The following is a 25,836-nucleotide window of genomic DNA, read 5'->3' on the forward strand; positions in this document are numbered from 1 at the left end:
AGGAAATTCCACAAACACTAATATCATTTTCTATATACTGTATGTTAAATGACTGCGTTGTGATGAATGTGATGAGATCATCGCCAAGCCCATTCAAAAGGTTGACCTGGGGCATCATCACTTGCACAACGTTTTCAGAAGTCAAAAGGGGCTGTTGATGTTCAAAATGAAATGATTGACCGGAGTCAACACCAATCAGATATCAGGGAGGGTCTCAAAAACAACTGCCTGGAGTAGGATGATGGGCTCTGCTTTTGAGGGCAGGGGAGGAGCTTACCGGGGAACCAATTGCATCATCTTAACAGCCGAATGCAAAGTAATGCCACACAGACTACTGGAGTCTAGTCCAGGGCAGTAAGATGCTGGTATGGGCTCAGACAGACTGTGTCATCAGATTTAATCAGAGAGGGAGCAGCAGGGGCATGTGGGGATTAGGCGCCCACACCTACATAACGACAACATATTATCTACCAGGTGCCAAGTCTGCAATACAGACAACAAGTACAGTATACTCCAACTCCCATGGGGCTTTAGGAAAATGTATCAAACTCTGGAAGCATACATGTATGATTCCCTAAAAACCTGGAAGCTCTGTGTGTTTAGAGCAGGATACACAGCAGGGGTGTATTCATTATGTCGTGCAAAAGAAAATGTTTATTGTTTAAGAACAAAACAGAAGCAAGCACAGCAAACGGAATAAAACGGGGAGGGACATAACAGAATTTGTCCAATAGAAACTCTAGTTTTCATTGCAAAATGTTTTTTTTTTTGTTTGGAGTAAACTAAATGCAACAGAATCGGTGTAATGAATACACCCTAGAGCTCTCCAAAATTCCCCTGGACATTCCTGACATTTTCACCAAGGGAAAAGCTGACAGACTGTTGATCGCTGGGACACAAACAGACACTGCTGTCTGGCTGCCCCGGTTCCTCTGGATACCAGGTGTGTCAGTGGACTTGAGTTACTGTGCTGTGGATGGGCTTGTTGTGGCTCTATTGAATTACCAGACAACGATGCTGGACACTGTACCAGACAGACAAACTACTCTGAACTGATGATAGGTCTACAACATGCTATATCTATAGGGTGTGTGTGTGTGTGTGTGTGTGTGTGTGTTGACTTCAAGCCTCTCCAACATGCCTTGTGAAGACATGCAGCAAAAAGTTGGAATTGGAATGAGATGACGCACATGAATTTGAGCCGTGTGAGTCAGTCCCTAGTGGCTGACCTCGTCTCTGTGAGAGCCAGCAGAAGACCCAGGGCTGGGAAAGATACACGGGATGAGGGGATTTTAAAGTGCAAATTAAAACACGCACAGGACTTCACGTCTCTGTTGTGGTACAGACACAATCTCAATAGAAATGTTACTTTTACACTGTCACTTTTACAACGGCTTGCAAAAATGACAGCCTCCTTCTTGGGTGTTGGTCTGTTCAATAAACATGTCAACTAGCGAACCAGACGACAGAGAAGCCTAGCCTGTGTTAGGCCTACTTACTGAGGACATGGCTGCAGTGCCCAAGGGCCCATTCTCTCCCCCCCTCCCCCCAGAACCAGAGCAGAGACTTTAATTAGAACTGGGTAATTAGAAACATCCATCCTCGTGCAGTAAGGCTGCCTGATGATGCTCTTCTGAGGCAGTGGAAAACAGGAGAGCTGCCAGGTCCTCCACCAGGCAGACCTGTGCTACCACAACAAGGGGAAAAGAATAGGCTGCTACTTCTTCTACCTCACAGACCGACCAAGGTGGATGAATTGAAGGAGAAACCCAGTCTGTGATACTCAGGCCTTTTCAGGTTCAGTAAAAAGGTGCTTCCTAAACCGACTGGTTTCAGCATTAAAGCCTTCATCAGGGTGTCATCCTTCACCACCACCACACAGAACAGGATCTGGTACCAGAGGAGCTGGAAGCTCACGGTGGCTAATGCAAGGCTATGACATTATATGGTGCAGCCAGCTATGACAGAACCATTACAGTCATTACATTAGAACGACATTTTACAAGACAGACCTCTGTGCTGTTTAACAGTCAAACCATCCCCCCCTATATATAATGTATGTGAATCACTAAATTGGCCTAGCTGCCCCTATGAGATGTTCTGAGAGACAGTACAGTGCTTTCTATTTAAGGAGAACACATGTATTTTCCGGTCACAAAAACAAGTCATCCTGCGTGTTCTTCCTCTGACGAGACCTCTCAGGAACTGAGTACTGAATGGGGCTTCACTAAACATCCTCCTCATCACACAAACAGCCTGCCAGCACAGCAGCTACGAGGTAGAACCCACAGACCACTGACTGACAGTAAACCATTAGGTAACAGTTCATATCATTTCAGGGCCCCGTTTCTCAAAACTAAAACTACCAGTGCCCATAGGGTGCTGCCAAGAGTCATTCTTCTGGTGAGTTTTCCGTTCGCCTGTCCAAGAGCAGAAGAAACATTATTCTCAGCATAAACAAACCAGATAGGCTGCCAGGTTACGCATCAGGGTTCGTAACAGAGTTACGTTCAGACTCGGGAGGCGTTGGGCTGAGAAAGAAGTTGTTCATCCTCAAATGGTTAGCATGGTCTGTATGCAACATGGCCTCACGCTCTTTACACAACATTCACATTTCCTTCCAAGGGAAACACTCATACTGTACAGATGCAGTGGGTCTTTCTGCTCTTCACAGATATTTCATCAGACGGGTGTAAGCCTTGGCCTGTGCATTAAGCCTTGGCCTGTGCATTAAGCCTTGGCCTGTGCATTAAGCCTTGGCCTGTGCATTAAGCCTTGGCCTGTGCATTAAGCCTTGGCCTGTGCATTTAGCCTTGGCCTGTGCATTAAGCCTTGGCCTGTGCATTAAGCCTTGGCCTGTGCATTAAGCCTTGGCCTGTGCATTAAGCCTTGGCCTGTGCATTAAGCCTTGGCCTGTGCATTAAGCCTTGGCCTGTGCATTAAGCCTTGGCCTGTGCATTAAGCCTTGGCCTGTGCATTAAGCCTTGGCCTGTGCATTAAGCCTTGGCCTGTGCATTAAGCCTTGGCCTGTGCATTAAGCCTTACACTTCAAATATTTGCCTACAGGCAGTTCCTTGCTCACCATGACATCTTGACATATCCTACAGACTGGTGATGGCTCAATCCTAACCCAGCCTCACCATGACATCTTGACATATCCTACAGACTGGTGATGGCTCAATCCTAACCCAGCCTCACCAGGACATATCCTACAGACTGGTGATGGCTCAATCCTAACCCAGCCTCACCAGGACATCTTGACATATCCTACAGACTGGTAACGGCTCAATCCTAACCCAGCCTCACCAGGACATCTTGACATATCCTACAGACTGGTAACGGCTCAATCCTAACCCAGCCTCACCAGGACATCTTGACATATCCTACAGACTGGTGATGGCTCAATCCTAACCCAGCCTCACCAGGACATATCCTACAGACTGGTAACGGCTCAATCCTAACCCAGCCTCACCAGGACATATCCTACAGCCTGGTAACGGCTCAATCCTAACCCAGCCTCACCAGGACATATCCTACAGACTGGTAACGGCTCAATCCTAACCCAGCCTCACCAGGACATATCCTACAGACTGGTAACGGCTCAATCCTAACCCAGCCTCACCAGGACATATCCTACAGCCTGGTAACGGCTCAATCCTAACCCAGCCTCACCAGGACATATCCTACAGACTGGTAACGGCTCAATCCTAACCCAGCCTCACCAGGACTGATAATGTGTGAGATGTTCACAAACTCATACAGACAGTTATTGATTTTTTCCCCGCCTCATTGTGTTGCAGTCTGTTTTCAGAACACTGTTTCCTTTCCCAGGCTGAGGGGACGTGAGCGGGCTACCCCCTGCCAGTAATGCTGTGGGGTCACATTTTTTCACAGGTCGTGGTATGCGGCTCCTGAACACGCAGGATGTTAGGCAATAGAGGAGACATATCCTTGTCTGATCTCAGAAGGGCGTTTTTTGTCATGGTAGGGCTGCACGATATGGGCAATTTTTTTAAATTGTGATTATTTTATTATTGCGATTGTGATTTGGCTTGTGATAAAAATCCAAACACTTGGGTAAACTGTTAGAATAATTTAAAAATCATTATTTATTTTAAAAAGTAAAGTGGACCGCAGCATCTTGTTTGGAACAATCGGTTGACTGCATTTGACCTAACAGAACAGAGCGCAAACTTAGTGGACGTAAGAGGAGGAGCTGCGATCCTTGAGGGCTAGCCTTGCTGTGTGTGGAAAGCAGCCGCAGGAGAAAAACAGGATTAAACTAGAAAAACGGATGTTACACACAGCTGAGTGGCATTTCAAAATATTGTATGTGATATGGATATTGAACATGTCCGTATTGCGGTTTCGATGTAAAACCGATTCATTGTGCAGCCCTACCTCACGGCTGCAGCCCTACCTCACGGCTGCAGCCCTACCTCACGGCTGCAGCCCTACCTCACGGCTGCAGCCCTACCTCACGGCTGCAGCCCTACCTCATGGCTGCAGCCCTACCTCACGGCTGCAGCCCTACCTCATGGTGCAGCCCTACCTCATGGCTGCAGCCCTACCTCATGGCTGCAGCCCTACCTCACGGCTGCAGCCCTACCTCACGGCTGCAGCCCTACCTCACGGCTGCAGCCCTACCTCACGGCTGCAGCCCTACCTCATGGCTGCAGCCCTACCTCACGGCTGCAGCCCTACCTCATGGGTGCAGCCCTACCTCATGGCTGCAGCCCTACCTCATGGTGCAGCCCTACCTCACGGCTGCAGCCCTACCTCACGGCTGCAGCCCTACCTCACGGCTGCAGCCCTACCTCATGGCTGCAGCCCTACCTCATGGCTGCAGCCCTACCTCATGGGTGCAGCCCTACCTCATGGCTGCAGCCCTACCTCATGGCTGCAGCCCTACCTCATGGGTGCAGCCCTACCTCATGGCTGCAGCCCTACCTCATGGCTGCAGCCCTACCTCACGGCTGCAGCCCTACCTCACGGCTGCAGCCCTACCTCACGGCTGCAGCCCTACCTCACGGCTGCAGCCCTACCTCACGGGTGCAGCCCTACCTCATGGGTGCAGCCCTACCTCATGGCTGCAGCCCTACCTCATGGGTGCAGCCCTACCTCATGGCTGCAGCCCTACCTCATGGGTGCAGCCCTACCTCATGGCTGCAGCCCTACCTCATGGGTGCAGCCCTACCTCATGGGTGCAGCCCTACCTCATGGGTGCAGCCCTACCTCATGGCTGCAGCCCTACCTCATGGCTGCAGCCCTACCTCATGGCTGCAGCCCTACCTCATGGCTGCAGCCCTACCTCATGGGTGCAGCCCTACCTCATGGGTGCAGCCCTACCTCATGGGTGCAGCCCTACCTCATGGGTGCAGCCCTACCTCATGGGTGCAGCCCTACCTCATGGGTGCAGCCCTACCTCATGGGTGCAGCCCTACCTCATGGCTGCAGCCCTACCTCATGGGTGCAGCCCTACCTCATGGCTGCAGCCCTACCTCATGGGTGCAGCCCTACCTCATGGGTGCAGCCCTACCTCATGGCTGCAGCCCTACCTCATGGGTGCAGCCCTACCTCATGGGTGCAGCCCTACCTCATGGGTGCAGCCCTACCTCATGGCTGCAGCCCTACCTCATGGCTGCAGCCCTACCTCATGGGTGCAGCCCTACCTCATGGGTGCAGCCCTACCTCATGGGTGCAGCCCTACCTCATGGGTGCAGCCCTACCTCATGGGTGCAGCCCTACCTCATGGGTGCAGCCCTACCTCATGGGTGCAGCCCTACCTCATGGGTGCAGCCCTACCTCATGGGTGCAGCCCTACCTCATGGGTGCAGCCCTACCTCATGGGTGCAGCCCTACCTCATGGTTGCCTATATGTGGACACCAGAGAATTACATTTCAAGATGATCTCAGCTCCCTACCAGAAGCTCCAGCATATCTGGGAGGATATGTCATTACTCTTAAACGTTAAGGATTTACTGTCAGAATTTGATCATCCTGGCCTCTCCTGCGCTGACTCACTGACTTATTATAGACAGCCTGTATTGTACAAACAACCCAGCATTGAATGTGTAACCCTCCATCCCCAACCTCTGTGGACACTGACCTGTAGTACCGGGACTGGAGGTATGTGGAGCACACTGCCTTGGACACGTGGCTGGCTGAGCCAAAGTCTATCACCTTCACCCTGTAGGGCTGCCTGACAGGGTCCACCAGCATAATGTTCTCCGGCTTTAGATCAGCGTGGATCAGGCCCATGGTCTTCAACTTCCTCAGGGCCGTGGCCACCTGCTGCAGCACGGGTCGGATCACCTTCAGCGGCAGCGGGCTGAACTTGTTCTGCTTGAGGAAGTCATAGAGGTTCTGCTCCAGCATCTCAAACACCAGGCATGTGTGGCTGCGGTGCTGGAAGCACTCGAAGGCCCTCACCAGGTTGTGCTCATCCGCGTTCTCCCCGCTCAGCCGGGCTAGAATGCCCACCTCTATCTGGCCCTGGCGCGCATATGACGGGTGGTTCTTCAGGATCTTCACCGCCACCACCTCCCCAGTACCCCTCTTCCAGCACTTTACCACCTGTCCGAAGGTGCCGCGGCCCAGGAAGTCCAGCACCTCGTACGTGTTCTTCATGGAGCACAGGACCTCGTGCTGCACCAGCTGGTAGTCCCCGTCACCACCTCCTGCTCCGCCCGCCGCTCCCTGTTTGGTTGGGGGTCCTCCTCCGCCCCCTACAGCCGTGGGCAACCCAGATGGATTCCCCCCATTGGTCGTTTGCATCATGGCTGGCAACATGGACAGGTCCTCCACTATCTGCATGGTGCTCCCGCGGTTATCAAGCTCCTCGCTCTTACGTTTCAGCCCACATCGCTGAGCGCTGTCGGCCAAGTTCAAACCTCCACAATCACCCTCTTCCCAGTCACCTTCTGTCTCTTCCTTCCTACCTCCTCCTCTACCTTCCTCCCCCCTTCCCTGTCCTCCTGTCGCTCCACTACTGCTACCTCCCCTATCTCTGTCCGTCTGCTCCTGCCCCGTGCCCTGCCAGGGGACTGGCCCTGTGTCCTGGGGCTGCTGGGCCTCCGCCGGGCCTGTTCCTCCTGTTCCGTTCTGCTTTCTCCGTACCCCACGCACGGCCACCGTCTGTACAGGGAACTCCTGCCCGCCGCCACGCGTTCTCTCACCCACTGCCAAGTCTCGGGTCGCAAAGGAGGGAGCGAGTCTGATCGGGTGCGCTATGCCAAGGGTTCTGCCGTTCAGAGAAGTCCGCGGTTGGGCTCTCTCATGGTACACACAGCTGCTGGGCTCCACTTTGACTTTCTTCACGCTGCAAAGGGCACTAGTCTGGGTTTGATAAATGTGTGGTGGGTAGATCCAGACTTGTGAGGCCATACCTGGACAGAGACATTCAAACGAGAAGAAAGACATCGTTAGCATATTATCAAAGCTTGATCCACCTACTTAGGGAACGTCGTTTAGATGCTCACACCCACACAACATCATCTAAAATATTAAACAGCAACTGTAAAGGTTCTAACTATAGTGTTAATGCAAAGAGCAGTGTGAAATGTCAAAGTGTCCTATGGGAATCCATTTCACCACGGACATGACATGTGATTTCAGTTAGGTCAACGAGGTAAGTGGCTATGAGGGGATGGCAAGTCAAATAAAATGACCCTGGGCCTAAATAAATGTAGGTGTATTTTCATGTATTCCTGCTGGGTGAGAAAGTCCAGTCTGCATAGTGATATAAAAAGACCATGTCAACAAATGACTGGAGGCTGCCGATTGGCTGATTGATTTGCATAGTGAAAAGAAAAGGTGACCTTTCCAGTTGTTCTGAACAAGCTGCACACACACACACACACACACACACACACACACCTGTGGTAAAGAACTTCACTATACAGGCTAAATATTTCCTTCATAAACAAGACGGAAGCTTGGACGGCTTCACTGCTGCAGTTGTGCTTTACACCACGGTGCCATTTCTCAAGAAAACGATGGAAAAGTACTGGGAGGGGGACATTTTTTCCAGAGCCTGCTCACTCTGAATGTTTGCATGTGCAATTGCATAATAGCAACACAACATTCAGCAACACAGCCCCTCCATTAAAACATCATGAATGGAGATAAGTGCATTAGCAAATACAACCAAGCAACAATCTTGCCGAGTTCAGCAAGAACAACCAGAGGCTTCCACACTGCTCTCATAATGACACTTGCGTCACTCTAGGGATGACATCACAGCTGACCTTTAGCCCGTTACAACCCCACACCAAACACCTCCACAGAAAGAAACCCCACTCCCACCACAGCCAGAGACACCACGCTGACCAATCAAGCGCCTAGCAGAGGGAAGAAGATACGCTCCGGTGGAGTGTTCTAGAACACCCTCACCATTCCTGCCTCATCCACTGGAGCCCCCCTACCACCTCCACCGTAGGGGATGACTAACTTCTCAAAAAGGTTTGGATGACCTTTCCCTGCCGTTACCATGCATCCCACAGCGGGTCTCTAGGCAACCGATGTGTTCGAAGAGAGTGGTTGAGAGAGAGAGAGAGAGTCTTAGAGAGAAGTGGGGGGGGCAGAGCCCTAGCATCAGGTCTACATGCCAGCCAGCTCCTCTCACATTACACAGCTCAGAGAGGAATGCTCCTCCCTCACACCCCCCTCTCATTTTGAGAGAAAAAAGAAAAACAAGAAGCAACGCCATCCCAGCAAATACCATGGAAAATATTTGGGAAATTGGATGAGGTCTTCGGGCTTGGGCTTGTGAGGGACTAGGATAACATTATACGTTTTTATTCATATTCTGTGGGATTTTTGGGGTGGGGGGGGTCTAAAGAGGGATGGCAGCTGTGGCGGGTGGCAGGGCGCCCTGGCACAGTGACCTTATCAGAATAGCTGTCCGTGTGCCCTGCCTGGTGAGCCCACGACCTACTTCCTTTCATCTGGAGCCCGTCCAGTGACATCAAAGTGTCTCTTCCCTGTTGGCTCTGACTATAAATCAACGGTGCATTCACCTTGATGGATTTAGATGCAGAGCATGCTCGTCCCAAAGCCCCGTCGCTAGACTGCTAGAGCTTCCAAAAGACAACCCTGTCTCACAAATAACAAGACTGTGGGTGGTGAGTCACAGACAGAGTAGACAACACCTCTCCAAAATGAGAAGAAAATAATTGTTCCCAAATTACACCTTCCAGATTTAGTGGAAGGAGCTATAATTACAGGTGCCAAATGAGAGAACAAACACCTCGCTCTCAAGTCCCCAACTTTTCAACGATAGCAGGAACATGAGGCTCAATAGCCAAGAATCGGAACTAACGTTCCTAGTCATTGCCTACCTGTCTTCACTCTCATTCTCCTCCATGTTAGGAGATGTGGTCCTCTCTCTGAAGTTCAGTGAGACACACCCTGATGATTCCCTCCATGGGAGTTATTAGGAGGACGGTGGAGAACTACAGTATACAGTCTGCCCGGGTTGTGCTCAGCAGCAGCAGTGCAAAGCAAAAGGGAACTTCAGAAGTGCGCACTATTCAACAGGCTACAATCACGTGCTCGCAGAAAGGGGAGCCTGCCAATTCCTGACTCGCTAGACTGACTAGGCAGGCAACACTGGGTAGCTTCTGGACTGCTTGTCGTTTCAGCTTTTCTACACACACCTTTTAGGCTTTAGCTTTATTCAGAGGTTGGCCTTGCTAGCAGGCCAATGGGAGAGGGAATTTTCAAAATAAGAGCTTAACAAAATATTGCTAATAATAGTGTGCTGCTATCTTCCAGTCACTAATGCAGGGGTGTCAAACTCATTCCACGGAGGGACTAGTGTTCCCTTTCAATTAAGACCTAGACAGACTAACTAAATAGTGGCATTAATCCATCAAAATCAAGTACAAAGGAGGGGAAACCCCAAAATATTAGGCCCACTGTGGAATGAGTTTGACACATGTGCACTAATGTGATGAGGCACAGATTAGGGTAAAGTTGGTCAGAATAAGACCAAGTAAGTAACCCTTCTCCATCAACATAGTGTTCAGAACAAGCTCAAACTGGAGTGGTAGGGTGAGAACAGGAAATGGCTTTTGGTCCCGGAGGCCTACAAGTTAAGACTAACCCAGTTCCTAACAGTGGAATCAATGATTACGAAATCTAACAAGTAACTCAAAGGGATGTGTTTAGTTTTGAATGATGGTGTCACATCAGTTGGCACCACAACAAGGCTTTCAGTCAGAGAATTAAGACAGGTCACCAAACAAAAGTAGAGGCACTTCCATTTTGAAAAGGCCATTTCAAATCCAATTGAAATATTCCCTGTTTAGCCTTTACACATTACGGAAATGTCCCAAAGGAACGCTCCGTTAAATTCCTGAATTGAAATGAACGCACATGGAATCCACCCCAGCTCTGGTTGTTGCTTGTCATGAATGGCAGAAACCAGCTTGGTCCTAAGAGAAGGCCATCGAGCTCTCAGCAGTTGTGCCGTGTCACCACAGAGAACACTCATCATTGTGTGCACCATGTCCTGCTGTTCCTACAGTATGGAAAACAACCAAATCGCCCAGTAATCAGCAACACATCAATACTGGCCGCTCCACTCTCCTAATGTTCTGTATAGCCAGCCGATGACGTTAGACCTCAGCAACTGACACAGTCAAACCCTGATACAGATAAGGTTATCTAAAACGTTAACCAACCTTTACCCCTCCTTCCTCATTCAACTCCAGCCATAGACAAACTACCGCCTTACTATACATGATTTCTGCTCTGCCAAGAAGGGAGGCTAGTCACAACCTGCAGGGGTTAGGTGACTGCACAGGCCCACTGAGTATTACATAGGCCATCACATCGATCTCAGGCAGGAGAGCGCTAGCTTACAGGAAATGATGCTGCTCTCCTCATTTAGCCCCCCGGGGCAGGAGCAGACAGGTCGGTGGTGCTTTCTGGAAGAAAACGAGAAGAAAAAACCTCTCCATTTCTCAAAAGAACATTTGACTCCCTGCGTCCTGTCGCTGACTGTGGCAGACCATTACTGCCTGAACGAAGGACGAAAGAGAAAACAAACAGATGCTAGGAGGAGGGTGAGACTGGACTGCTCTGGAGCCGGAGGGAGTAGCTCTGGTGCAAGATGGATAGCGCTCCAGGAAGGGTGGTGTCCAGTTTACTGGCCTGATTAGCAGCCCACACTGTGCAAATATTAACCCAGCGGCCATCCCAGTGTTTGTCTGACCAACACCAGTGACTGGGAGAGGAACAAAGGGAGCGAGAAGCCAAACCACACAACCGGGCTCCTCAAAACAGCTCTCAACCCCTGTGGCAGAACAGTGGACCTGTTGAGATTAAAAGAAAGTAAAGGAATAAAAGCAAAAAACATCCCAAAGTTTAATGCCGAACTGTCAATCACTGGGCCTGATAGAGACTGATGGTAAAATCCCTCTCAGCTGACAGAGTTGTGTTAAATGATGTCGCCTGCGTCGTCAGTTTAGACCAAGTACTGACCGTTTCACATAAGCAGCCAAGCCTCCAGTCTCCCCGGTCTGAATGAGACCATGTGGTGGAAAAACACAGCAATCCTTGGCTGCACTCGGGCTAACTGCTCAAATCCCCTGGCTTCCGCTTACTCAGACAACAAAGTTTCCAGAATCCTTCTTCAAGAAACCGGCAGACATTTAAAAGAGAAGAAAACATGCGTAAAGTCCGACCACAGGAAATGCAGGGCTGTCACAAACCACTGCGGAGGGCCCAGCCTCCTCTAGAAAACCTGCTCAACGGAAAGCACCACACAGGCTGTGTTGATAACAACGGTAGGTCTGTGAGCCACCGCTCCAGCCCCTATTCTGAGCAGGCAGATAAGGCCTGTCCTATTCCTCCGACTGCTCTACACAATCAGGCCCTATGGTGCCGTTTGGTGACAGGGCACCGAGAATCAGGCCTTTGAGACACAATAATGCTATCAAGCAGCGACCATTTTCCCTCTAAATGGGCTTTTTGTGTGAAACATCAAACTGATAAGCTAGCGGAGCTATAAGTGGACAGTGTATAGTCCCGTTCTGAAACACCCTTCCCCCCTTTAACAGTGGTGAAGAGGCTTCTGGGACAAAAGGCGACTGATGACTCGGTTCTGACTTAGAATACGTGGACAACTACAAATACCTGGGTGTCTGGTTAGACTGTAAACTCTCCTTCCAGACCCATATCAAACATCTCCAATCCAAAGTTAAATCTAGAATTGGCTTCCTATTTCGCAACAAAGCATCCTTCACTCATGCTGCCAAACATACCCTTGTAAAACTGACCATCCTACCAATCCTCGACTTCGGCGATGTCATTTACAAAATAGCCTCCAATACCCTACTCAACAAATTGGATGCAGTCTATCACAGTGCAATCCGTTTTGTCCATCTACAAGACCCTGCTAGGTAAAGTCCCCCCTTATCTCAGCTCGCTGGTCACCATAGCATCACCCACCTGTAGCACGCGCTCCAGCAGGTATCTCTCTCTGGTCACCCCCAAAACCAATTCCTTCTTTGGCCGCCTCTCCTTCCAGTTCTCTGCTGCCAATGACTGGAACGAACTACAAAACTCTCTGAAACTGGAAACACTTATCTCCTTCACTAGCTTTAAGCACCAGCTGTCAGAGCAGCTCACAGATTACTGCACCTGTACATAGCCCACCTATAATTTAGCCCTATCAACTACCTCTTTCCCTACTGTATTTATTTTATTTATTTATTTTGTTCCTTTGCACCCCATTATTTTTATTTCTACTTTGCACATTCTTCCACTGCAAATCTACCATTCCAGTGTTTTACTTGCTATATTGTATTTACTTTGCCACCATGGCCTTTTTTTGCCTTTACCTCCCTTATTTCACCTCATTTGCTCACATCGTATATAGACTTGTTTATACTGTATTATTGACTGTATGTTTGTTTTACTCCATGTGTAACTCTGTGTTGTATGTGTCGAACTGCTTTGCTTTATCTTGGCCAGGTCGCAATTGTAAATGAGAACTTGTTCTCAACTTGCCTACCTGGTTAAATAAAAGGTGTTCTCAACTGGCCTACCTGGTTAAATAAAGGTGTTCTCAACTTGCCTACCTGGTTAAATAAAGGTGGAAAAATGACGACTGGGGACTCTTTAATTTAGCAGAGACTCCAGAGTGTCAGCTGCAGGGCCCTGGATATTATTACCTCCTGAAGCCCAATACGCCCCCGTCGTCATGTTACATCACTCAGAGCTGCTGGGGGTTTTCAGCAGCCTTCAGCTCAAAGTAATTGCACATGGTTGACCTTTGAACCAGGCGGTCATTAAATTGAGGGGTCGAAAAAAATAAAAAGAACACACCTGTCCTCAGACCAAATAACCCAGTGAGGGGAGAGAAAGAAACTGTTTTGCCCGAGATGTGAAAAGGAGCAGGGCGCGAGAACTATAACAGCCCATACTGGTGGAAAAACGATTCAAACTAATTGTGGAAAACACATCGCCATGTTAAGGACTGCAAGTAGGCTTAGTTGGGATTGAGGCAGTAACAGGGTGCAAAGACACCCCGACTTTAAGAAAGCCTACCCTAGGGGATGTTCTCCACATGGGCTTCTTTGATGTTTGATTCATTTGGGGATCTAGGACTTTACAAAGCACATCTCTCTAGCTTGTCCCGCACACCAGTTATATTGCAAGCACAACCAAAATGTCAGTGGACCTGGTGGTTGAGGAAGAGAATGTGTAATACACAGTTCTGCCACACAGTAAAACTCAAATTTGGTTCTCCAACTCTACAGGTCAAGCGGTGCCAGGCACCCCTGGCCCTAGCCCAGCCCTGGCCCTATCCCACCCCTGGCTCTGGCCCACCCCTGGCTCTGGCCCACCCCTGGCTCTGGCCCACCCCTGGCTCTGGCCCACCCCTGGCTCTAGCCCACCCCTGGCCCACCCCTGGACCTAGCCCACCCCTGGCCCTAGCCCAGCCCTAGCCCAGCCCTGGCCCACCCCTGGCCCTGGCCCACCCCCGGCTCTAGCCCGGCCCCGACACTAGCCCACCCCTGGCCCTAGCCCACCCCTGGCCCACCCCTGGCCCTGGCCCACCCCCGGCTCTAGCCCGGCCCCGACACTAGCCCACCCCTGGCTCTAGCCCACCCCTGGCTCTAGCCCACCCCTGGCCCTAGCCCACCCCTGGCCCTAGCCCACCCCTGGCTCCTCAATGTATGTGCCTTGGAAGATACAAAAAAATGGCCAAAACCTTCAGCAGCAAACAGAAGAACAGAGAAAACAGGAACGAGGCTGTAATCTCACTTAGAAAAGAAATGAACCCCAAGACCAAACAAATTCCTCTAAAAGTTGGCTACATTTGGATCTATCTTATAAAGTGTTTCTTTATTTACATTTTCTATATGTGGTAAGCAATAAAAAACAATATAAAGAGGTGTTTCATTAGTAAAGGCCTTCGGGCTTTAGGCATCTTGTCAGGATCAAGGAGATAAGATACTGGGCCTGAAAGCAAAGAAACAGTGCAGGAGTCTCAGAGAATTCCTCTCATAAAAGACTGGAGGAACATTTCAGCTGAAAATGCTCTCTCAGGGGATAGTCCATCAACAACTGTCCAGCATCTCAACCCTGAGTGACTAGAGAACGACACCCAGATACCTTCCCAGAATATATCCCTGGCCTCCCCATGTAGGTTGAAGGGTAAATGTTATCATGATGTCTATCAGACTTTGGACATTGCTTTTGCTTATGTTCTTATATTCCAACTCAACATAATGCAAAAATGAGTTTCTCACCTCAGAACCATGTTTGGCTAGGACTCAAGTCCTAAGTTCAGCACATAATCATGAAGGCAAAGCCCTTTGTAAAACCCAGTCAACCCATGGGGGGGGGGATTTCATTTTGGTGCTCCAATTCTAAAACAGATGAGGTGTAACGTCGTCAGCAACACATGCTCAGATAGACTATCCTGCCTGTAGACCATCCATCTGCTGTCGTCCCTGGCAAGACAGCAGAGACTCAGAGGCTGTCCGTCTCACCGCTGACACAACACCAGATGCTTAGTGGCTGGCTGCCCAACACACGGACACAGGTGCAGTAACCCAACACTACTCAGCATCCTTAGTGTACCCTGAAATGGAGCACCTGGACACCCCAGCAGTGACTACCTCAACTGCAAAACACCTGAAGAACGACTAATAGGTTACTGATTGTTACACAACCACTTGCATCTTATTTAGGCCCATCAGTCACAGTTGGGGTTATTTAGGCCCATCAGTCACAGTTGGGTTATTTAGGCCCATCAGTCAACAGTTGGGTTATTTAGGCCCATCAGTCAACAGTTGGGTTATTTAGGCCCATCAGTCAACAGTTGGGTTATTTAGGCCCATCAGTCAACAGTTGGGTTATTTAGGCCCATCAGTCAACAGTTGGGTTATTTAGGCCCATCAGTCAACAGTTGGGTTATTTAGGCCCATCAGTCAACAGTTGGGTTATTTAGGCCCATCAGTCAACAGTTGGGTTATTTAGGCCCATCAGTCAACAGTTGGGTTATTTAGGCCCATCAGTCAACAGTTGGGTTATTTAGGCCCATCAGTCAACAGTTGGGTTATTTAGGCCCATCAGTCACAGTTGGTTTATTTAGGCCCATCCTTCACAGTTGGGTTATTTAGGCCCATCCGTCACAGTTGGGTTATTTAGGCCCATCCGTCACAGTTGGGTTATTTAGGCCCATCCGTCACAGTTGGGTTATTTAGGCCCATCCGTCACAGTTGGGTTATTTAGGCCCATCAGTCACAGTTGGGTTATTTAGGCCCATCAGTCACAGTTGGGTTATTTAGGCCCATCAGTCACAGTTGGGTTATTTAGGCCCATCAGTCACAGTTGGGTTATTTAGGCCCATCAGTCACAGTTGGTTTATTTAGGCCCATCAGTCACAGTTGGGTTATTTAGGCCCATCAGTCACAGTTGGGTTATTTAGGCCCATCAGTCACAGTTGGGTTATTTAGGCCCATCAGTCACAGTTGGGTTATTTAGGCCCATCAGTCACAGTTGGGTTATTTAGGCCCATCCGTCACAGTTGGGTTATTTAGGCCCATTCGTCACAGTTGGGTTATTTAGGCCCATCCGTCACAGTTGGGTTATTTAGGCCCATCAGTCACAGTTGGGTTATTTAGGCCCATCAGTCACAGTTGGGTTATTTAGGCCCATCAGTCAGTTGGGTTATTTAGGCCCATCAGTCACAGTTGGTTTATTTAGGCCCATCAGTCACAGTTGGGTTATTTAGGCCCATCAGTCACAGTTGGGTTATTTAGGCCCATCAGTCACAGTTGGGTTATTTAGGCCCATCAGTCACAGTTGGGTTATTTAGGCCCATCAGTCACAGTTGGGTTATTTAGGCTCATCCGTCACAGTTGGGTTATTTAGGCCCATCAGTCACAGTTGGTTTATTTAGGCCCATCAGTCACAGTTGGGTTATTTAGGCCCATCAGTCACAGTTGGGTTATTTAGGCCCATCAGTCACAGTTGGGTTATTTAGGCCCATCAGTCACAGTTGGGTTATTTAGGCTCATCCGTCACAGTTGGGTTATTTAGGCCCATCAGTCACAGTTGGGTGATTTAGGCTCATCCGTCACAGTTGGGTTATTTAGGCTCATCCGTCACAGTTGGGTTATTTAGGCTCATCCGTCACAGTTGGGTTATTTAGGCTCATCCGTCACAGTTGGGTTATTTAGGCTCATCCGTCACAGTTGGGTTATTTAGGCTCATCCGTCACAGTTGGGTTATTTAGGCTCATCCGTCACAGTTGGGTTATTTAGGCTCATCCGTCACAGTTGGGTTATTTAGGCTCATCCGTCACAGTTGGGTTATTTAGGCTCATCCGTCACAGTTGGGTTATTTAGGCTCATCCGTCACAGTTGGGTTATCTATCCTCTTTGAATTTAAATTTGAATTTAAGTATTGCATTTGAATTTAAAATAAATGTCTGAGTGGACTACTAGACTTTCAGACTCTGTCTCTCTTCAGTAATTAGGAGTGAACCACTAACGGTCTGGGCAACATGTGCCCTATGCCTCTTCAAAGACTATGGTCATATGGGCTTGTCTTGTGAGTGGAGGACTGCTAAAACAGAGAGCCTTGGGCACAGATAAAGCATCATGAGGTCCCGTGCTCCAGAACATAGAGGCCTTTATCCAATAGCATTGACAGTCACATTCAACAGTCACAGCAGAATGACGTGGTGCGTTTTGAGTGGTCACGTGGCACACCTTCCAAAATGTACTACTACTGGCTGATAAACGCCAATGGATTAACAAAAGCTGATGTGCAACAAACTGTACAGCGTGCCTCACTTAGAGACAAGGGAGACCAACAAACTGTGTACAGCGTGCCTCACTTAGAGACAAGGGAGACCAACAAACTGTGTACAGCGTGCCTCACTTAGAGACAAGGGAGACCAACAAACTGTGTACAGCGTGCCTCACTTAGAGACAAGGGAGACCAACAAACTGTGTACTGCGTGCCTCACTTAGAGACAAGGGAGACCAACAAACTGTGTACAGCGTGCCTCACTTAGAGACAAGGGAGACCAACAAACTGTGTACAGCGTGCCTCACTTAGAGACAAGGGAGACCAACAAACTGTGTACAGCGTGCCTCACTTAGAGACAAGGGAGACCAACAAACTGTGTACAGAGTGCCTCACTTAGAGACAAGGGAGACCAACAAACTGTGTACAGCGTGCCTCACTTAGAGACAAGGGAGACCAACAAACTGTGTACAGCGTGCCTCACTTAGAGACAAGGGAGACCAACAAACTGTGTACAGCGTGCCTCACTTAGAGACAAGGGAGACCAACAAACTGTGTACAGCGTGCCTCACTTAGAGACAAGGGAGACCAACAAACTGTGTACAGCGTGCCTCACTTAGAGACAAGGGAGACCAACAAACTGTGTACAGCGTGCCTCACTTAGAGACAAGGGAGACCAACAAACTGTGTACAGCGTGCCTCACTTAGAGACAAGGGAGACCAACAAACTGTGTACAGCGTGCCTCACTTAGAGACAAGGGAGACCAACAAACTGTGTACAGCGTGCCTCACTTAGAGACAAGGGAGACCAACAAACTGTGTACAGCGTGCCTCACTTAGAGACAAGGGAGACCAACAAACTGTGTACAGCGTGCCTCACTTAGAGACAAGGGAGACCAACAAACTGTGTACAGCGTGCCTCACTTAGAGACAAGGGAGACCAACAAACTGTGTACAGCGTGCCTCACTTAGAGACAAGGGAGACCAACAAACTGTGTACAGCGTGCCTCACTTAGAGACAAGGGAGACCAACAAACTGTGTACAGCGTGCCTCACTTAGAGACAAGGGAGACCAACAAACTGCGTACAGCGTGCCTCACTTAGAGACAAGGGAGACCAACAAACTGTGTACAGCGTGCCTCACTTAGAGACAAGGGAGACCAACAAACTGCGTACAGCGTGCCTCACTTAGAGACAAGGGAGACCAACAAACTGCGTACAGCGTGCCTCACTTAGAGACAAGGGAGACCAACAAACTGCGTACAGCGTGCCTCACTTAGAGACAAGGGAGACCAACAAATTGAGTGCAGGGCAGGTCAATACAGGGCGGTGACACACTGGACCAGTATAAATCTGCCTCAACGGGAGAGAACAGTCATACACTCAACCTACAGCAGCTTATGTTGACACTGATGGGTGTGGAGCTTCTGTAAGCATTAAGGACCATATGACCTCCACCTAACCAGCCACCTTAGACCCATTACAATTCACATACCACCTCCACCTCACCAGCCACCTTAGACCCACTACAATTCACATTTTGCCTCAACATATCCATGGACGACACAATCGCTGGTGCACTGCACACTGCCCTATCCCACCTGGACAAGAGGAATACCTATGTAAGGATTCTGTTCATCGACTACAGCTCAGCTTTTAACACCATAGTACCCTCCAAGCTCATCACTAAGCTCAGAGCCCTGGGTCTGAACCTCTCCGTGTGCAACTGGGTCCTGGACTTCCTGACGGGCCAACTCCAAGTGGTGAAGGTAGGCAACAACACCTCCGCCAGGCTGATCCTCAACAAGCTCAGCCTCCTGCTTTACTCCTGACAGCGTGGTCACGCACATCCCCAACTCAATCATCAAGTTTGCTGACGACACAACAGTGGTAGACCTGATTACCAACAGTGATGAAAGCTTTCAGGGAGGATGTGAGAACTCTGGCAGAGTGGTGCCAGGAAAATAAACCTCTACCTCAACAGCTGATCATGAACTACAGGAGACAGTAGTGAGAACACGGCTCCATCCACATCAACGGAGAGGGTCAAAAGTTTAAAATTTCTCTGAGTGCACATCACTAACAACCTGAAATGGTCACTTCACACAGACAGTGTGATGAAGAAGGCGCAACAGCGCCTAAGAGCCTCACGAACTTCCACAGATGAACCATCGAGAACATCTTGTCAGGCTGTACGCATCATTACCAACGCATCACTAGGGCCACACGGTCTGTCCTCCAGGACATCTACAGCAATCGGTATCACAGGAAGGCCAAGAAGACCATCAAGGACCTCAGCCACCCGAGCCACGGCCTATTCACCCCGCTACCATATAGAAGCCGTAGACAATACAGGTGCATGAAAGGTCGGACCGAGAAACAGCTTCTGGGTCATTCTCACGAAACTGACATTTGACCCACATTTTCTTTATACAAAATGTCCTCTTTGATCACAGATTAGGATCTGTACTTATCTATTTCAGAATTATTGTTTTTGGATCAGATGCATTTTACCACAATTTATACAAAATTCTCTTAACGCAAGAGTCCAAAAAAGTATAAACAAATCCATTTCTAATATGTTTTAACATTGCTCCCTTAAAAGGCTTGAGTTAAAACAAACACTGAAAATACAAATATTTAAAATTCATAATGTTTTTATTTGACCTTACCAAATATTTAGAATTCATAATGTTTTTATTTGACCTCACCAAATTGAACTTTTTAGCCATTTCGGTAATGAGAAAGCCAAGTAGGGTAAAGGGGGTGTTTGAGAATAAAAACATAATTCTGGAGGAATATAAGCAAATGAATTAACTTCACTTCTAATACTCCTCTAGATGATGCATCATGGGTGAATAAACAATTATTTAAAAACTGATTCAAATTTTTACAGGAACTTCAAAAAGTGTTACGTAATGAGACATGTCCACTGTGTTTGTACGTAATAATTATAATAGTTTAATGCCAACTTTAATTAGTATACAATTTTTATGATTTACAGCAAAACATTGTTTATTTACATAAGTTAGAATTTTCCAAAATAAAATTGTAAAAGATTGACCAAAAATGTTATCCGTACGCACTTCAGTAATGATAATTTGGCGTGAAAATGTACAAAATTAATGCGAAAATGTAAAAATGTATTTAAAGACACATTGTCAAAAACTAGGCATCTTAATCCTGAGAATGATAGTTGATTTTTGCAGATGCATCATGGTTTTGTAACTCAATTGCCTACAGACATGTTTAAAACCGGTTTCATGAGAATCCCCATTCTATCTCCAGGCCATTAGACTGTTAAACAGTCACCACGAGCCAGCCTCCGCCCAGTTCCCGACCCTGAACCTTAGCTGGCTAGAACAGTGACGACCACCTGTTACTCTAGCTTGCACATTAGAGACTGCTGCCCTATGTACATAGAGTCATTGAAAACTGGTCACTTTAATAAATGTTTACTTACTTATATGTATATACTGTATTCTAGTAATGGATCATCCTATATAACTACTACTATAAACACACCTTTTATTCATATTCTGTCCACACACACTCTCTTCGGAAAGTATTCAGACCCCTTCCCTTTTCCCACATTGTTACGTTACAGCCGTATTCTAAAATGGATTACATTTCATTTTCCCCCTCAATCTACACACAACACTCCATAATGACAAAGCAAAATGTTGTTTTGTTGTGCTAATTTACTAAAAATAAAAAACAGAAATACCTTATTTACATGGGTATGGCATCCTGTTTCCATTGATCATCCTTGAGATGTTTCTACAACTTGGAGTCCATCTGTGGTAAAGTCAATTGATTGGACATGATTTGGGAAGGCAGACCCCTGTCTATATAAAAAGGACCCAGAGATGACGGTGCATGTCAAAGCAAAAACCAAGCCATGAGGTCGAAGGAATTGTCTGTAGAGCTCAGAGACAGGATTGTGACTGTCTCGGAGATCTGGGGAAGGGTACCAAAAAAAAATGTATGCAGCATTGAAGGTCCCCAAGAACACAGTGGCCTCCATCATTCTTAAATGGAAGAAGTTTGGAACCACCAAGACTCTTCTTAGAGCTGGCAACCCAGGGAGAATCAAATCAAATCAAATTTATTTTATATAGCCCTTCGTACATCAGCTGATATCTCAAAGTGCTGTACAGAAACCCAGCCTAAAACCCCAAACAGCAAGCAATGCAGGTGAAGAAGCACGGTGGCTAGGAAAAACTCCCTAGAAAGGCCAAAACCTAGGAAGAAACCTAGAGAGGAACCAGGCTATGTGGGAAGGGCTTTGGTCAGGGAGGTCACAAGAACCCGATGGTCACTCTGACCAAGCTTGTAGCGTCATACCCAACAAGACTTGAGGCTGTAATCGCTGCCAAAGGCACTTCAACAAAGTACTGATTAAAGGGTCTGAATACTTCAATGTGATATTTCAGTCATTTATTTATTATTGCAAAAAATTCTAAAAAAACGGTTATTGCCTTGTCATTATGGAGCATTGTGTGTAGCTCTGAAGGGGAAAAAACAATTTAATCAATTTTAGAATAAGGCTGTAACATAACAAAATGTGGAACAAGTCAAGGGGTCTGAAAACACTTTAACTATCTATCCATCCATAATATGTATAGGCCTATATATTATATTCCGGGCTCTGACATTTCTCATTCTGATATTTCTTAATTTTTCTGGATTGTGTGTGTGTATTGTTTAATTTTATTGCTAGGTATTACTGCACTGTTGGAGCTAAAAACAAGCATTGGACTGCGATAACATCTGCAAATCTGCGTACGCGACCAATAAACGTTGATTTGAAGACACAGGCTGCCCTGTGTCCACACCATGTGTCTACTTCCTTAAGCCACTGTTTGACTTCATACCAGAATGAGCTCAGGGTAAAAAAAACAACAGCCTGCATGCATTAATGCCCAAGGGGGGATAGAGGGGCGGGGTTGAACAAGCACACTCAACGCAAGATCACGAGTACCACAACTTAATCAAGTACGCTGCTTCAAATCAGGAGACCACGAGATGGTGAGCAAGGCGTCATCCCCGATAGTTGTGCATCCACTCCTGCACTGCTTTCAGATGAATAAAATAAAGAAACATCTGATTTTGACTTATTGGGGGGCACGCAGTAGGTGGTAGAGTAAGTATGTGTCAGCAGGGCTTATAGCAACGGCTAATGTTGCTAAACACGCTAATCACCTTAAATGATTAATCTGGGTATTCATTAGCTCTTGTTGTTGCATGAAATAGCACATTGTGAGAACACTTCACTCAGAGACAAGAAGACTGTTCGGGCACCCTGTCCAAACTCTCAAGCTATCACTCTCCCCAAAAAAGGTTGGCTGGCTCAAACCATGCCAAGAGCATTCAGCCTCCACCCAATGCCTCTTACACTACCAACAGGCCTGGGTTTAGTGCCTTCATTAGTTTCTCTCTTAGCACAAATAAAGTGCTGGCAAGGAAGTCACAGAGCAGAGCCCCTTCAACCGAGATGTTTGTGTTTTTACAAGGGGAGTGGTGGTGAGTTTAAACGTCAGACTGAGGCAAGAACAGATAAAGATGTCAGACTGGCAGGATCAATGTAAAGTAGGCAGAAGAATGCTAGGCCATGAAACAAGAATGGTCATTGAAGTGGTCATTTTTGTGTCAACACAGGATCAAGAAACGTCTATCAGGATGTTTTTGGGGGAAGAGGGTTGGTGGTTTTGAAGGTGGCATAGAGCCGGGTACAGTAGAGGGTTGGTTGTTTTGAAGGTGGCATAGAGCCGGGTACAGTAGAGGGTTGGTTGTTTTGAAGGTGGCATAGAGCCGGGTACAGGAGTGGGTTGGTTGTTTTGAAGGTGGCATAGAGCCGGGTACAGGAGAGGGTTGGTTGTTTTGAAGGTGGCATAGAGCCGGGTACAGGAGAGGGTTGGTTGTTTTGAAGGTGGCATAGAGCCGGGTACAGGAGAGGGTTGGTTGTTTTGAAGGTGGCATAGAGCCGGGTACAGGAGTGGGTTGGTTGTTTTGAAGGTGGCATAGAGCCAGGTACAGTAGAGGGTTGGTTGTTTTGAAGGTGGCATAGAGCCAGGTACAGGAGAGGGTTGGTTGTTTTGAAGGTGGCATAGAGCCGGGTACAGGAGAGGGTTGGTTGTTTTGAAGGTGGCATAGAGCCGGGTACAGGAGTGGGTTGGTTGTTTTGAAGGTGGCATAGAGCCGGGTACAGTAGAGGGTTGGTTGTTTTGAAGGTGGCATAGAGCCGGGTACAGGAGAGGGTTGGTTGTTTTGAAGGTGGCATAGAGCCGGGTACAGGAGAGGGTTGGAGGAGGGGGAACAAACTGAGTGAGGAAATAACTGCAATTTCCCATGTATGCTAATCCCACACACATCTATTTCAGCCTCGGATTTTCCCAGTGACAGTGAATATAAATTGGTCCCTGATCTCCTCTGTTCTTAAATGGCAGACGTGACGATACCCTGTTGACTACTTCTGCATGAGATAATTCCGTGCTTGGAAACAGCAAAAGCCTGGTGACGTTAATGAGGGGGTTGCTGTGGGTGAAACTAGATAGCTGACTGTCTGAAACCAACTGGCTGTATTAGAAAAACACCTTGAAGATGCATTGTTAGCCTAATCTCACACAGAGACACAGACCTGTTTAAATAACACCTGATGTGATTTAACTAGCTAGCTACTACGGTATTCAAATGACATGTAAACGTTACAGGTATTGCCAAATGGTGAACTTGTCAATATTCTGACAAGTATTGGAGCTATAGGCTAATTTTACATTGATGAACATGTCAACACTTACTTGCTAGCCAACAGTTAACTAGTACCGTTGGATCGGCTTCCTGTCGACAAACTTCTAAATAGCTACCGTAGCTAACAAAAAAAAGCACTACCTATAACAGACAAATCAAATTCACAGCGTACGCCAGAAATACAACCTACTATAGCTTCCTAGCTGGCTTGCCTTCATTTTTTTATATAGCTAACGGTAGATACAACTAATAATTGTAATGATAAAAATGTGCCAAATCTTTTTTCTACATGTTTATCCTTCCAAATAACATCAAAGACAATAGAACTGACTGCTTACCTTCTTATAGAGTACCAATACGTAGAATCCAGGGCTTCTCTGAACATGTTGTGGACTTAGCTATATACCCATACCATGCAGAGTTTGCCTGCACTGCTGCCATCTTGTCCTGGACAACAGGAGGGGAGACCTCGCTCTCGACAACACCCCCATCTCCCACATTTTAAACTTCAAATAACTTGAGCATATAAAGGTTCAATGACACCAATTTAGCCCAGGATGTAACTATGCAGTTTAAGTTATTCTCTTGCCTCTTTGGGCGAGAAAGCCCATCTCTGAAAGGGCGTACGTTAGCCCTATTTCCCGAAAGATCTTCCCGTTCTGTCTGTCTCCAACACGTCCCTCTACTCTGTCTAGCCCAGGCTGTGTGAAAATGTTTCTGAGTTGATGGCATTGAGCTAGACTAGACGAATCGATAGTCGAACTGCGCGCGCCCAATGAAAAGCGCGTTCACAATGTGGCAGCTGTCAACATGTATATAATGGGCAACAGGGCCACTCATGCGTAGGATTTAGAGATGCAGTGGTCAAGACAAAAATATTTTCTTCCCAAAATAACATTAGATTCTTATTCTCATAAACTGTTTTATCATTCAAATGAATGGCAGACGAAATTGCAATGTAGGTGCCTGTTTATAGTAATATGCTTCAAGACAAGTAATACAGAAACGTCATTCAATTCAAAATTGTCCATACTGATATGCGTTCAAAGATTATACATACCGAAGAAAAATATTTCCGAAGCTTGTCTAAAGGTGTTTCATAATATTTATAATATATTTCTATTCCAATGGGACTATTAGTCACTTGTTCTCCAAATCCATTCTCATGTTTGTTCAGTACAGTTGTGAATGTTTGGCTGATTTCTATATAGGTTTATAACTGTGACATATTATAGAGATGTTCATACTTTTTTGTATTGCTAAATTCCAGCAAAATGTTGACACTTATTTTTTTTAAATAAAACTTCTCCATTAAAGCAATAACTCAAGAGGAAATTGTTGTGTAAAATAATGTGTGTTATCTTCTTCGGGTCATACTGTACAATAATCCACAAATGTGTTGATGGTCACCAACTGTATCTTCCTCCAAGGTAGTCATTGGAGGAGGGATCATTGATATGCAAGTTACCAAGGAAACTGCCTTCTTCTTTCTCAAAAGGTCCTTCTATAGAACATGTTGTTGTCGATGGTTCCTGATTTGGAATTCAGTGTAAATAATGGAAACTGCTAAAATGAGTTACATTGACAAATATCAATGGCTGCCATTACCACAGTGATCAACTTGGCAGCACGTGAGGCACTGCAGGGAAAGAAAGGTTTCAGGGGTTGGAAATACTCTGAAATGGTATTCTCTCCTAAAGAAACATGTGGGCTTGCAATTGGGCTTGTTTTGGACATGGTCTCAGGGAACAAAACAAAATAAAGCTTGAAGCCCACTCTTTCTGCATGATGTCATTGACATCAACT

At 47.3% G+C, this 25,836-nt stretch overlaps 1 protein-coding gene across 8 annotated transcripts in view; it reads right to left on the bottom strand.

Annotated features, from left to right (window-relative positions):
- Positions 1-24,809, bottom strand: part of LOC110512935 (homeodomain-interacting protein kinase 3) — a 94,376-nt gene extending 69,567 nt beyond the window's left edge. For 3 of the 8 annotated variants that reach the window (XM_090239202.1, XM_090239201.1, XM_090239198.1), the window contains exons 1-2: positions 9,342-9,614; positions 6,110-7,388 (exon numbers count right to left, since the gene is read on the bottom strand). In XM_090239202.1, coding sequence (XP_090095328.1) covers positions 6,110-7,388; positions 9,342-9,357 — 1,295 coding nt within the window. In that variant the 5' untranslated portion in view covers positions 9,358-9,614. Of the gene's footprint in view, positions 1-6,109; positions 7,389-9,341; positions 9,663-24,368 lie in introns of those variants that run through there. The other 5 variants (XM_090239200.1, XM_090239199.1, XM_090239204.1 and 2 more) reach the window with 3 other exon arrangements.
- Between the last annotated feature and the right edge of the window lie 1,027 nt (positions 24,810-25,836).

This window comes from Oncorhynchus mykiss, chromosome 6 (assembly GCF_057628025.1).
Source record: "Oncorhynchus mykiss isolate SJ-2025 chromosome 6, ASM5762802v1, whole genome shotgun sequence".
Classification (NCBI taxonomy): Eukaryota; Metazoa; Chordata; class Actinopteri; order Salmoniformes; family Salmonidae; genus Oncorhynchus; species Oncorhynchus mykiss.